The following is a 12,919-nucleotide window of genomic DNA, read 5'->3' as shown; positions in this document are numbered from 1 at the left end:
GAAAAAATTCCTATTTGGCCCTTACATGCTTTTTTATTTGTATGAAAGGAAAAATATTGATACTCTATTTTAGGTTGTACACTAATTTGACTATGTGTTACTTGTATTGGAACTCATAGAAACTTATTTTTTTTAATGTACGAAATTGCTTCTGGTGACAATAACACCAAATCAAATTATAACCCGACAGGAGTCTCCACAATATGGGAAAAGAGGGGTGGATCTCACTTTTTTTTTTCTATCATCAGATCTGTGGTAACTAGTTACCTTCTCGTTCTTTGTCTGTATATTTATGGGGGTAATTTGTCACCTTCACGTTCTTTGTGGGTATATTTCTGGTAGAAACTAGTTACCTTCACCTTTTGATGCGTATGTAGATTTCTGGGTTCTTTATGGTAACTGGTTACCTATGTTACTAAAATCATAGTTACTTCTTATTCATTTTTGAATGAAGTGTTCTTCCTATTTTTCTTTCAAATTTGATGTTTCTTTTTATATTTAATATGAGTAACCCGTCACCCCTCTTATAGTAACTAGTTACTCCTCTCATAGCAGAAAGTTACTCATCTCAGGACAACTGGTTACCCCTCCTGGTATAAGATCAATCAAGTAACTGATTATCTTACCCAATATTTGAAAAAAGAAATGTACAATCTAAAAAAAATGAAAAAATGTTTATAATAAATATAAAATAATTTTAAACACAATTCATATTAGAAAAAAAATGCAAAACAACCAAAGAAAAATTTAATATAAAAAACAAATAAACTAAAATAATAATAATAATCAAATTACAAATATACCATTCAAAATTAATAAAACTTGATTAAGAGTAAAACTATGACATAAACCAATTTTTATAGAAAAATATGAGAAAATAAAGGGTAGATAACCATTTAGTACCCTGTGTTTTTGCAAAGTTTCATCTTGGTACTCTATGTTTACAAATAATGCTCATTTAGTACTTTGTATTTTGAAATCGTACATATCTGGTACCCTACATTTTAAAATCGTACATATTTGGTACTCTTTATTTTAAAATTGTACATATTTAGTACCCTAAACTCAAATTTAATTAATAAAATTTTACCAATTTAATCAAATTACTCTCAATCGTACGAGTTATAAATTATATATAATTGCTGATAGTTTGATCATATTGACAAAATTTTATTAATTAGGATACCAAATATTTATGTTTTCAAAATACGGGGTACCATATTAGTATTATTGAAAATAGAGGTACCAGAACGATACTTTGCAAAAACAAAATGTACCAAATAAGTAAATTCCCAAAAATAAATCTATAAATGTTTTTTTATTAACTTTTTTTTTAAAGTCATATTTTTTAAAACTATTAAAAATCTCTGATAAAATATAATTTCCAAACCTAAAAATATCCCAAAAAAAAAAAAAATTGTCAGAAGAACCAACCAACAGATTTCATTACGTGGGCCTGGGTCTGGGCTGACGTAATAACCCAAAGTGCTTAACTTTATTTATTTTTTCTCGAAGAAGAAGAAGAGAAGAGAACTCAATCCAGTGCTCACACTCCCATTACTAGCTACTGGAGCTCCGAGATGGAAACGACGTCGTCGTCGAGGACTTCGGAGGAGGAGGAGACAAAAGAGATGGAGAAGCATGAGAAGACGAAGACGAAGACTGAGAGTGAGACTCAGACGAAGAAGAAAGCTCTGGGATGGATGGAATGGCTGAGAGGTTGGTTCTATGTGATTTACGAGATTCTCTTCCAGAGAATAACCGCCAGTCACTTGCAAAACCCTATGCCTTTGCCTCCTATCAACGACCTCACCTGCATTGTCACCGGATCCACCAGTGGAATCGGCCGTGAAATCGCCAGGTCCGTTCTTCAAATCTTGGCTATTGCGGAGGAATTTTTTTTTTTAATTTTATGGTTTTTGATTGGATAGGCAATTGGCGGAAGCTGGAGCGCACGTGGTTATGGCGGTGAGGAATACGAAAGCAGCGCATGAGTTGATCCAGAAATGGCAGAACGAGTGGTCCGGGATGGGTCTCCCTCTCAATATTGAGGTAACTAATTTTGTTTGTGGTTCACCAAAATGACCTCCTTAACAATCTGTTGGTTTTCTGATAAAGGTTTTGGTGATTTGCCTAGGTGATGGAGCTTGATCTTTTGTCTTTGGACTCTGTGGCGAGGTTTGCGGAAGCATGGAATTCTCGTTCAGGACCTTTGCATGTTCTTATCAATAATGCCGGAATATTTTCTATTGGAGGTTGGTGTTTATTTGAGATATGTATCTGAACATAGATTTGTGTGACTGATTACTAATTAAAATTAGTGCATTTTTTGATTATATATGCTCAGATATGAATGAATATTAACTGGGTTTTTACTCATTTATAAAATTGTTCGTTGTAAACTTCATTTTTTTATTACTTTGAAGCGGTCCTTTTTTTAGTAAGTTTTTCTATTCCACGACTAAACAAATATGTATGAACAAGCTATGCTTTGTGAGCGTAAAATAAATAGTTAGATGTTAGTTCTGGTTAGTTGATATGCTTTTACTTTCTTGTATTTAGAGCCACAAAAATTTTCAAAAGATGGGTATGAAGAACACATGCAAGTGAATCATCTTGGTCCAGCATTACTTTCAATATTGCTTTTGCCATCTCTTGTCAGAGGCTCTCCAAGTCGAATTGTTAATGTGAATTCTGTGGTAAGTTACTCTGCTATATTATGTGCGATGGACATGAATTCATGTGGTTCGGCTGCTAATTACAGCAGAGAGCTGAAACATAAAGTTTTTTTTTTGTTCAATCCATATCCCCTCAATTTTTGGAAACAGCATATTGAATTTCTGTAATTAGCTCATAACTTTAATGAGCCAAATCTAACCAAAGAATCTGTACTGCTGTATACTCAATTATACTTACCTGCACAACAAATATCTTGATTTTGTAATCCTCCTTCTAGTGTTTTTACATCCTTTCATTTAAAATACTTCCCCCTCCTTGTTTATACAGTTTCACCTGTTAGTTATCATGTGAGTTTTTTATTTCATTGTACAATTAATTATACATTAGATTAAAATTATGCCACTTTAGTCTATTTCATGTGAATCTTCTTAGTTTCATCTTATGTTATTACATGCATAAGAGTTATTACTGGCTTTCTATATGTAGATGCACTATGTTGGCTTTGTTGACACGGAAGACATGAATGTTGCTTCTGGGAAAAGGAAATTTTCAAGCTTATTGGGATATTCGAGCAGCAAACTGGCTCAGGTGCACTGTGTTTTATCTTGTACTTCATAACAGTTTGATTAGCTGGAAAAAATTCCTATTTGGCCCTTACATGCTTTTTTATTTGTATGAAAGGAAAAATATTGATACTCTATTTTAGGTTGTACACTAATTTGACTATGTGTTACTTGTATTGGAACTCATAGAAACTTATTTTTTTTAATGTACGAAATTGCTTCTGGTGACAATAACACCAAATCAAATTATAACCCGACAGGAGTCTCCACAATATGGGAAAAGAGGGGAATTAAATAAAAGAAGTATGAGATTTTCTTGTCTTTGTCACTACTAGAGCATTATGTGCATCTGCTTTCCATTTTGTAGTTTCTCATTTTCTTGTCTCTGATATCAAAGCATTACACCTAATATAAGTTGATTGTCTACTATGTAGGGTTGTATTGCACATCTACACATATTGGGAGTGAATTTAGATCAGCTATCGCACATTTATAAGATGGTAAATAATACTGAGAATTGATTTCTCTTTTGCAGGTTATGTTTAGTAGTGTTCTCTTTAAGCGTCTGCCTGCTGAAGCTGGTGTTAGTGTACTTTGTGTATCACCTGGAGTTGTCCACACGAATGTTGTAAGTGAGCTTTCTATTGTTAAGCATCACAATGGTTTTCAATTTTTATACAAGATGTTAATTCAATTTTTTATCTTCTGATGTGAACTTCAATTGCAGGCAAGGGATCTGCCAAAACTTGTTCAAGCTGCATACCATCTAATACCCTATTTTATTTTTAGTCCTCAAGAAGGTGAATCTTCATAAACTTTAGTACATCTGTTTCAAAATCTTAAATGTTTATCTCCAAGCAAGATAATATAAAATTGTTCAATCTTCTGACAAGCTAACATTAGCTTAAGCTGGATAATGACCTATCTCACCACCTTCTCTTTCATCACTCTTTATTAAGGAGTTTATAAAAATGACCAAAATAGTGTGGCAGTTTGTGCTTATTCACTCTGAAGAAGACATATGTTTCTCATGTGGCATCATAAGATGCACCTAGTTGTATATAATTCTGAAGAGTTTTATATTCCAAGCCTGTTTATTTCGTCTTCTTCTTCTTCTTTTTTTTTTTTGAGAAAGAGACAACCCTATTTAATTGGGAGCCCTCACTTATGGTGGAGGAAAACCTTGGTTACAAGGATAAAAAAAAGGAACCAGAAAAACCAAAACCAAACCAAAACTAAAAAGAGCCAAAGACAGCTTGAAAAGCGCATACAAACATCAGAATCAGTGCAATAAACAACCCCAATCTCTACAAAGGTCTAGGAAGGATAGTCCCTGGAAGTGCTTTGTTTTATAGATCCACGTAGCAACTCCAAAACTTAACCTTTTCCCAAAGAGCCTCTACTGTGGACTCTTTGCCCTAAAAATTTTTGCAGTTTCTTTCAAGCCACATCACCCAAAATATGGCTAGGATGGCTGCTAGCCACGGCCTATTTTGTCTTCTTTTTTTTTTTAGGACAAGTTTTATTTCTGGTGCATAGAATTTAGCTGATTATTTCACATTTTGATTAGGAATATTTAGCTTGAAATTAGTAGAGTTTTGGTTTCCCTTGATGATCGAATTGGAAAGTATTAAATGTGTGCAAATATAATATGATGATAATGACAGTATAACACATTAGGAAAAAAGATCTTACAATAAAGAACTGGGTTATTAATATATGAGCTTTTTTTCAAGTTATTCAAGTAAGTAAACAACTCTTACCTAACTGATTGTCAACAATTCTATCTATGACTTAATGTTAAACTAAAGTTTCCATTAATATTTTTTTGGTTCATAAAATTCTGAGTTTGAGACTCCATTTGGAAAGAAATTAGTGGTCTCTACCCTCAAGATGTTAACATATTTGGTTAATTGAGTTTTTTATTATCTGAGTGTATTTTTTTGTTCCGTAGTTGCAATAAGTGTCGGCGTGTAGAATGATTTTTATATTTTCTGATAGTGGTATGGTGTAACTCATTTAATAGATATTAAATGATATTTTCTGATAGTGCAAAATAGATATTACTTTGAGGTGTCAAAGGGAAAAAAATACATTTTACATCAATATTCTTTCCCATAAAATGTTGCTTTCATTCCTGAGGAGTTTCTTTACTTCATAGGCCACTCCCTACATGTAGTCATCAAACTGAAGCCATCTTATTTTACCGTCACGCGATAAATCCTTAACATATCAAGAATTAGAAAATCTAAATAAAACTGCAGAATTCAGTGGTGTCATACAATAAGCTCAATGTTGAACTAGATCTTATAGAAATGAACTGTGTAGAGGGTGTAGATTCATTTGGACAATACAGATTGCACCTCTTGTTAGAACAGACCCAAAAAAAAAAAGTCAAGTATATGCATTGGGAGCTTCTCTGACATTCTGTCTCCCTAGGAATTGTTATAAAAACTGAACTTGTTAACATCAATTTCAAATGCAGGTGCCAGAAGCACTCTTTTTGCAGCCACTGATCCTCAAATTCCAGAGTACTGTGAGCTGTTGAAATCCGATGACTGGCCTGTTTGTGCTTTCGTATCTCAAGATTGTCATCCCACAAATCCTTCTGAAGAAGCACACAGCACTGGAACTGCTCATAAAGTGTGGGAAAAGACACTTGAGCTGATCGGTCTACCTTCCGATGCTGTCGAGAGGCTCATCGAAGGGGCAGCCGTTGAGTGCAGATATGGAGCTAAAAGGGATTAATTTTCTTCATCATTTGTCACACTATGAGATTTAGTTCTGAAAAAGCCCACTAATTGCTCAATGTAGATTATGTATCGAGCTGCCTGTGTAGTTTGATTGGCTTGAGTTAAGGACCTATGGTCATTCATTTTCTAACATATAACACAATTTTTATGATCTTGGGATTGCTATGTCTATGTTTGCCCTTCTTCCTGGTTCTGGGTATGTAACTTACACCAAAGTGATTTCATGGGCAAATTTAATTCAAAGAGCTTGGAGAAACTCAGGTTTTAGTTAGAAATGATTTACTTGTCTCTAGTGGTCTTGATCGATTTTCAGGTAAAAAAAAATGTCTTTTAGCTACTAAAAAATTAGTAGCAAATAGTAGCTGAATCTTCGTAGCTAAAAGTTTTCACTAATAAATTTTTTGGTAGTTTAGTAGCAAAAAATATTATGTCCAGTAGCAAAATGATTATTCTTTGGGTCCAATAATTGTTATTTTGCTACCATGATTTGGTAGTTTTTTTTTATTAGAATAATCAGCAATGTTATTTTGCTAGTAAAATGTGGAAGCTAAATATTTTGAAATTGGTAACTAATAAATTAATTTAAACTGACAAATGGATAAAGGTTCTTGTTTGGTAATTAGTGTACTAATTATTTTAGTTAATTTTATAACTAATTACCCATCATAGTTGTTTACTAAATTTTATATAAATAATAAATGATCATGAAAAATATTAAAACTAAATATAATTTCATATTTAAAACAAATATACATTGCATTCTTACAAATTTTATATACATTGAAAAAGGTAAGATTGATACAAAATTTACAAGATACAAGTATCGTATAGGTTAAAGATTCAAACTAAAATTATTGCGTTGTTGATACAGAAAGATGTGACATAATGGGTTTGTTTACGGTTTTTATATTTTATTTTTTAAAAACTGACACGACTGAAAATAGGAATTTTTGTTCTGAAAAAGAAGCTGCAAAGAAGACTGACAAAATTTGAAAAAAATTAATGTTGTAATATTTTTTTATTTGTTTTACAATCTACTTCTACTCAGAGTAAATATTAAATTTGTATTTCGATAAAGATAAAATAAATAATATTGAATAATTATATACCCATATATATATATATATATGTATGAGGTTGTAAAAAAAATCCATATTTATATATTAAAAAAACATTCTTCTAATTATTTGAGAAATTGAAACAATTATATTAAATATTTTAAAATTTGAAATTATTTTATTCTATTTTAAATTTGATATTTTTTAATTTAAAATAAAATATAATAATTTAATTTAAAACAAAAATAAAATCATTTCAATATCTAAAATAATTAAAAAGGGTTATGTTGCTAAAAAAATTACATGGCATTTAAGTACAACAAATATAACTATAAGGAGTTATGTTGTGCGGGCCCCTGGAACACAAATAATGGCCAGAGAATAACGGTTGCACTAAAATATTAACGATAAATGTTATGTCACAAAAAATTTTACTTAGACATTTAAGTACAAAAAAATACAACAACATAAAGAGTTATGCCGCAAATTTCCTATTATTATATTACTTCGCCAAAACTTAATCAAGTAATTTAGTATTAGTGATAACAAAATTATTATTATTATTATTATGTATGGTTTGCACCAAAATTGAAAGTCTTGACAATAAATAGAAAATTGTTGTAGTTTATTCATAAAAATAATATGATATAAATTATGATATAAGTTTTTTTCTCCAATAACCTAAGAGGACTCATATTATTATTTAAACAAAAATAATGAATTCTTACATAATCAAAACACACTTCACACAAGAAATTCATATGTAAGAAAATTATTATATAGTAGTAATTGGTAAAAATTTAAAAATAAATAAGTAATTTAAAATAATAAATTCACAGTTTTTATATATATATATAAATATTTATTTTTAATTTTATTTCACAAAGCAGCTAACCTGGTCGCTGGTTCGAGTCCAGCAGGTCGCAATTTTTTCCTGACGATTTAATTTTTTAAATTTAAATTCTCAAAAATAAATTCTTTTTTTTCCCTTGCTCTGCCGATCGTCTTCAACAAAAGGCGCATTTTAGCGGTTTCACTGAACAGCACAAAGCGCACATTAGCACCAAACTACATGATTCAAAGATCAATTTCACCACAATCATCTTTGTTCAGAACCACTCTCTTCCCTACGCGATATGGTAAGCCCATCGGATCTCAATTTCTTTCTCTTTTCCCTGTTTGGTTGCCGAGAAAGTCTAGGGAAATCAATGGTTCTACGCTTGAATTTCAGTTGAATTAAAATTATTCTGCTTCGTCACGCCAAATCTACCTCATTCACTCGTTCCTTCAGTAATTTCCTTTTCAAGATTTCTGAACTATAACGCCCAGATTTTATTTTCTTTGTTTTTGAACTCCATTTTATGCCCGAAGTTTAGGTTTTTTCTTGTGCATAAATTTGCTTAAATTCCTAATTGTATTACACTAACGAATAATTAATTTTTCCATTGAATTGGAAAAAAAAAACAAATTTCAGGCCAACACTCAACGATTGTACTTAACTTGCATACGGAATACTCTTGAGGCTGCAATGTGCCTTCAGGTACTTCCTAACGTCGGACTATTTCCTTTTCTTTTTCTTCATAATAACATTTCTGGTCGAGTGGTTACCAATTATGCTATGTCTGACTATGCATTTTCACCATTTTTAGTATCAAGAACCTTTAGGCCCTCCTACTTAATTGCCCATATGAAACTCATGTTCAAGAGACAAACTTTTATGTGAAAAATTCATTGTTGTAGCTGTTATTTTTCTGGGTGAAACTTGTTTAGTCTTTTTCTTGTTCTTTTTTTTGCAGAACTTTCCTTGTCAGGAAGTTGAGAGACATAACAAGCCGGAGGTTGAGCTTAAGTATGTTAAGGATTTTTGGCTGTTAGCATGTGCCACTCTTTTTAGAACTATGAGTACTTTCATGTGACTTAGTTTTTCACGAGTCAGAGAATAATTTTCTGAATGTTGGATTGGTGTTTTTATTGATATGTGATAGCTTTCTTCATAACTTTCAGGACTAGCTCAGAACTTCTGTTGAATCCGGTAAGTATCATATGTTTACTTTAGTGACAGAAGTTCTTAATCTTATGCAGTGTGTATTTATACTATTTATAGATCACGTTTTAATTAGAAACACTTTTTCAGGTTTTGATTTGTAGAAACGAGGCTGAGAAATGCTTAATTGAAACATCTATTAATTCATTGCGCATAAGCCTCAAGGTAATTATGAGCAATTCTTGTTTACTTCAGAAAATTTAAACAGTTTGAGATAACTGAGTCTATGTTATCAATATTATTAACTCTGTTTATTTTCACATTGATATGGAAACTTATGGTGAGAAACTGGGTCAGCGGTCTTTGTTGTTTGAGTTATGATTATATTATGGATCTTCATTTATATATGAATGAACCTTATAGTTATTATGTAGAACTTCACCAATTTTTTATTTTAACAGTACGAGAGATCAATCAAGTCAGGCTTAAATAGTAAGATTCAAATGTATAATAAAATGTGTTGTAGAAATGTAATATAGAAACTTCTTACATAGCCCAAATTTTGTGATTATTGTGGACCACTAATAAAGAGGGCATTCCATGCATGATTTGGTGATTTTTATATGCACGGCAAATCATTTTTTTTCTTTCTTAAAAGATAATTGAATATATTGAATAGCCTGCCCTTTGTGTTTGTGGGCTTTTCCTGTAAATTTCAACTTCGAATCTTTTTTCGGCACAGTTCATATTATAGGTCTGATAAGGGTACATCAATTTTGCTCTTGCATAGGTGAAGCAGGCAGATGAACTCGAAAACATACTAACTAAAAAATTTCTTAGATTTTTGTCAATGAGAGCAGAAGCATTTCAGGTGCTTAGAAGAAAACCAGTACAGGTACGTAGTCTTTGTTACTTCTGTAGTGGTCAAGACATTTCTAGAGTCTGGCATTAACATACAGATTTACTTGCTGTGTGTATATGGAATTTAACATTTTATCAGTCTATTCATTTGCTCTTTTTGCTGCTTTGCATGCAGGGTTATGATATTAGCTTCCTTATAACAAATTACCACTGTGAGGATATGCAGAAGAACAAGCTCATTGATTTTATCGTACAATTCATGGAGGCAAGAACTTTATTAAAATCTCATAAAATTCATATTTCAATAAATGGTAGCAGATGTATGTGTATTCCATTTGATAGTTTAATATTAAGTGATTCAGGACATAACAATGAACCCCATAAGTTTCTACAGTCTAATTCCGAAACAATTCCTTTCAAGAACACATATTTACAGTTGTTTAGTAGAGTTCGGATAGTAAATACTCAATCGTATGCGATTTCCCTGTATTTATACATTGTCATCTCAGACCTGAACTAGATATTGAGCAAAATTATCCTTTATGGTTCAACCGGATATCGAAAACCTGATGCAGTAGTTAAAACTCTGTGGGAAAAGGGTTTAGGAGTTCATTGTTTTGTAAATATGAAGGTTTGCTGATTATTTTTTTCTTAATCCTTATCATTATGCATTGTTATTGTTTATCATGATTGACCCTTTTATTTATATATTCAAATTTTCAATGGCAGGATATCGATAAAGAGATTAGTGAACTGAAGATGTCAATGAACACTCGAGGGAGGCTGGTGGCAACAGAGTTCTTGAAGCAATTTATCTAAAACATTGTGTGGATCACCACCACTTTGTTGTATAAGGATATGAGGCTTTGTGATTATGTGAAACCATTCTTAATCACATTTTTCACTATTAAATTAAGCTTTCTCAAATCTATATGCATTTTAATCAATTTTAAGCAAAAAAGAAAAAAAAAGAAGCTGTTTTGCATTTTATACTTAATTTCCTCACAGTTGTGAAAGTTATTCACATGGAAGTTTATTGATAAAAATCCATTTTTAGCTAGGTAACAATTCCATTTCCAATTCTCTTTCAAACTCATTGTCTCAATTAAGAAAAATATGAATAATTTTTAGGAACACAAACTAAATGACATGAAATAAAGAGAAAGCTACCTCCTATATGTATTTTATAAAAATTATTTTATTCATATGATACAGAAAATTTTGTTACATTTTCACTATCACTCTCCTCCAAACAAACAAATTGAGTTTGTTCCCTCGATGATTGATGAAGAAGCTTGAGCAAGCTAGAGCAACCATTAATGAGTTCGTTGATAGATTGTTTAAAAAAATTAGGTCTTTATCATGTGGCCTTCAACTACTACTATGAGTAATTTTTCTCTTCCAAAAATCATGCAAATGTTCTATTTTTGTACCAATGGATTGGAAAAGAGAAAGGTATCAATACATATATTTATTTATTTCTCTCTCTTTATTCAATTTTTATTAATTTTTGTTGACGCTGGTTTTCGTCAACTTAAATATGAAGAGCATTAAATAAAAATATATAAAAAGTATAAGACATGGTTCAGCAGTTAAAATCTGTCCAGTCCACGAGTTACTATTATTCTCACAACTCTCTCAAAGTTTTTTCAGAAAGTAATTTAGCAGAGTAGTCTCTAATACAATTTTTCGTGTCTTTACAAATGAATTACTCCAGGCTATTTATAGACCTGGTCATGAGAATATCTTCATCTAATTCAGGGACTGTACAATCAATCAAATAAATTTGAAATAAATACAATAAATACGTTAATTACATAATATCTCATGACAATAGAGATTTAATATATGATAATAACAGTCTTTCCGTACCAGACGCGTCACTGAGCTCGATCATTGTGCTAATATGCTTTCGAGATTGGCCTGACTTCGAACTCATCGATCCAGTTGTAACCTCTTCCTCATCCCGTAATTTTGTTGGGTACGTTCCTCGGAGAAGGTTGGTGTCTTCGAGCCTACAACTCAGGCTCGAACAATGCGACTCATGCTCGAATACTAATAATAGATCTGGGACCACTTAACAATTCAGATAAGTATTCTACCAACATTTGTAGACATGAGCTTAACCATTTTGAGCCTACATTTCAAAACTATTTATTTTATTCTCGAAATTTGGTTGTAACAATTTTTATTTTTTTATGTTTATTCCAATGCATAATAAAAAATAATTAATTTTTTTTTCTTATGCATTTGAATAAACTTTTCTTTCATTTTATGAATGAATAATGAGTATTCTAAAATAGTATAAATCTCATTTAGTTAAAATAATATCTCAGTGTTGCATAAATGTAATAAAATGTAATGTATTGAGACAAAATAAAAATATTTAAAATATCTATTAATATAAAATGTGTGCAGATAACTAAAAATCTTAGTTTTAAGGTTTTTTTTTTTTTGTTTGTTAATTTTAATAGAATATTATAATATTTAATGGAATATATTTTTAAAATTAATTAAAAGTATATATTTATTAATTATATTAATATAGATTCAAATATTATAAAATATTATTATTATAATAATATTTAATAAAAAATTACATTTTTAATAATTATATTAATATAAATTTAAATTCAAATTCAAATGTTATAAAATATTATTATTATTAATATATGGTCTGTTTGGTAACACTCAAAAAAATAATTTTTTATTTAATTAATTAAAAATTTGAAAATTAAACATAAAATATATTTGATAACTTTATTTTTATTTATTATTTTTTTAAATTTTAATTAAAATTTATTAAATTTTGAAAATAAAAAATTTCCGCTTTCAAAATTTTTTTAAACAGTTTTCATTTTTTTCTTCTCCTCTTCAAATCAACAACTCATATTGTTAAACAAAAAATAAAAATAAAAATTATCAAATATGTTTATTATTTTTTGTTTTTAAAAACAAAAAACAAAAAACAAAAATAGTTAATAAAAAATAAAAATAAAATAATATTTCATTTTTAACAAA

At 30.3% G+C, this 12,919-nt stretch overlaps 2 protein-coding genes across 2 annotated transcripts; both read left to right on the top strand.

Annotated features, from left to right (window-relative positions):
* Positions 1-1,516: 1,516 nt before the first annotated feature.
* On the top strand, positions 1,517-6,270 carry LOC133819836 (dehydrogenase/reductase SDR family member FEY-like). Its single transcript, XM_062253191.1, has 8 exons — positions 1,517-1,861; positions 1,932-2,052; positions 2,138-2,255; positions 2,563-2,699; positions 3,166-3,267; positions 3,778-3,870; positions 3,970-4,042; positions 5,728-6,270. Exons 1-8 carry the CDS (start codon positions 1,581-1,583, stop codon positions 5,988-5,990), a joined length of 1,188 nt encoding a protein of 395 aa, XP_062109175.1. The 5' UTR covers positions 1,517-1,580; the 3' UTR covers positions 5,991-6,270.
* A 1,760-nt stretch (positions 6,271-8,030) lies between these two features.
* LOC133819835 (actin-related protein 2/3 complex subunit 4) lies at positions 8,031-10,895 on the top strand. The gene is made up of 8 exons (XM_062253190.1): positions 8,031-8,192; positions 8,528-8,593; positions 8,850-8,902; positions 9,058-9,085; positions 9,188-9,262; positions 9,828-9,932; positions 10,074-10,163; positions 10,628-10,895. The coding sequence occupies exons 1-8, from the start codon at positions 8,190-8,192 to the stop codon at positions 10,715-10,717; spliced, it is 510 nt and encodes a 169-aa protein (XP_062109174.1). The 5' UTR covers positions 8,031-8,189; the 3' UTR covers positions 10,718-10,895.
* Positions 10,896-12,919: the final 2,024 nt, after the last annotated feature.

This window comes from Humulus lupulus, chromosome 2, assembly GCF_963169125.1.
Source record: "Humulus lupulus chromosome 2, drHumLupu1.1, whole genome shotgun sequence".
NCBI lineage: Eukaryota > Viridiplantae > Streptophyta > Magnoliopsida > Rosales > Cannabaceae > Humulus > Humulus lupulus.
This window is presented reverse-complemented; position numbering and strand designations above follow the sequence as displayed.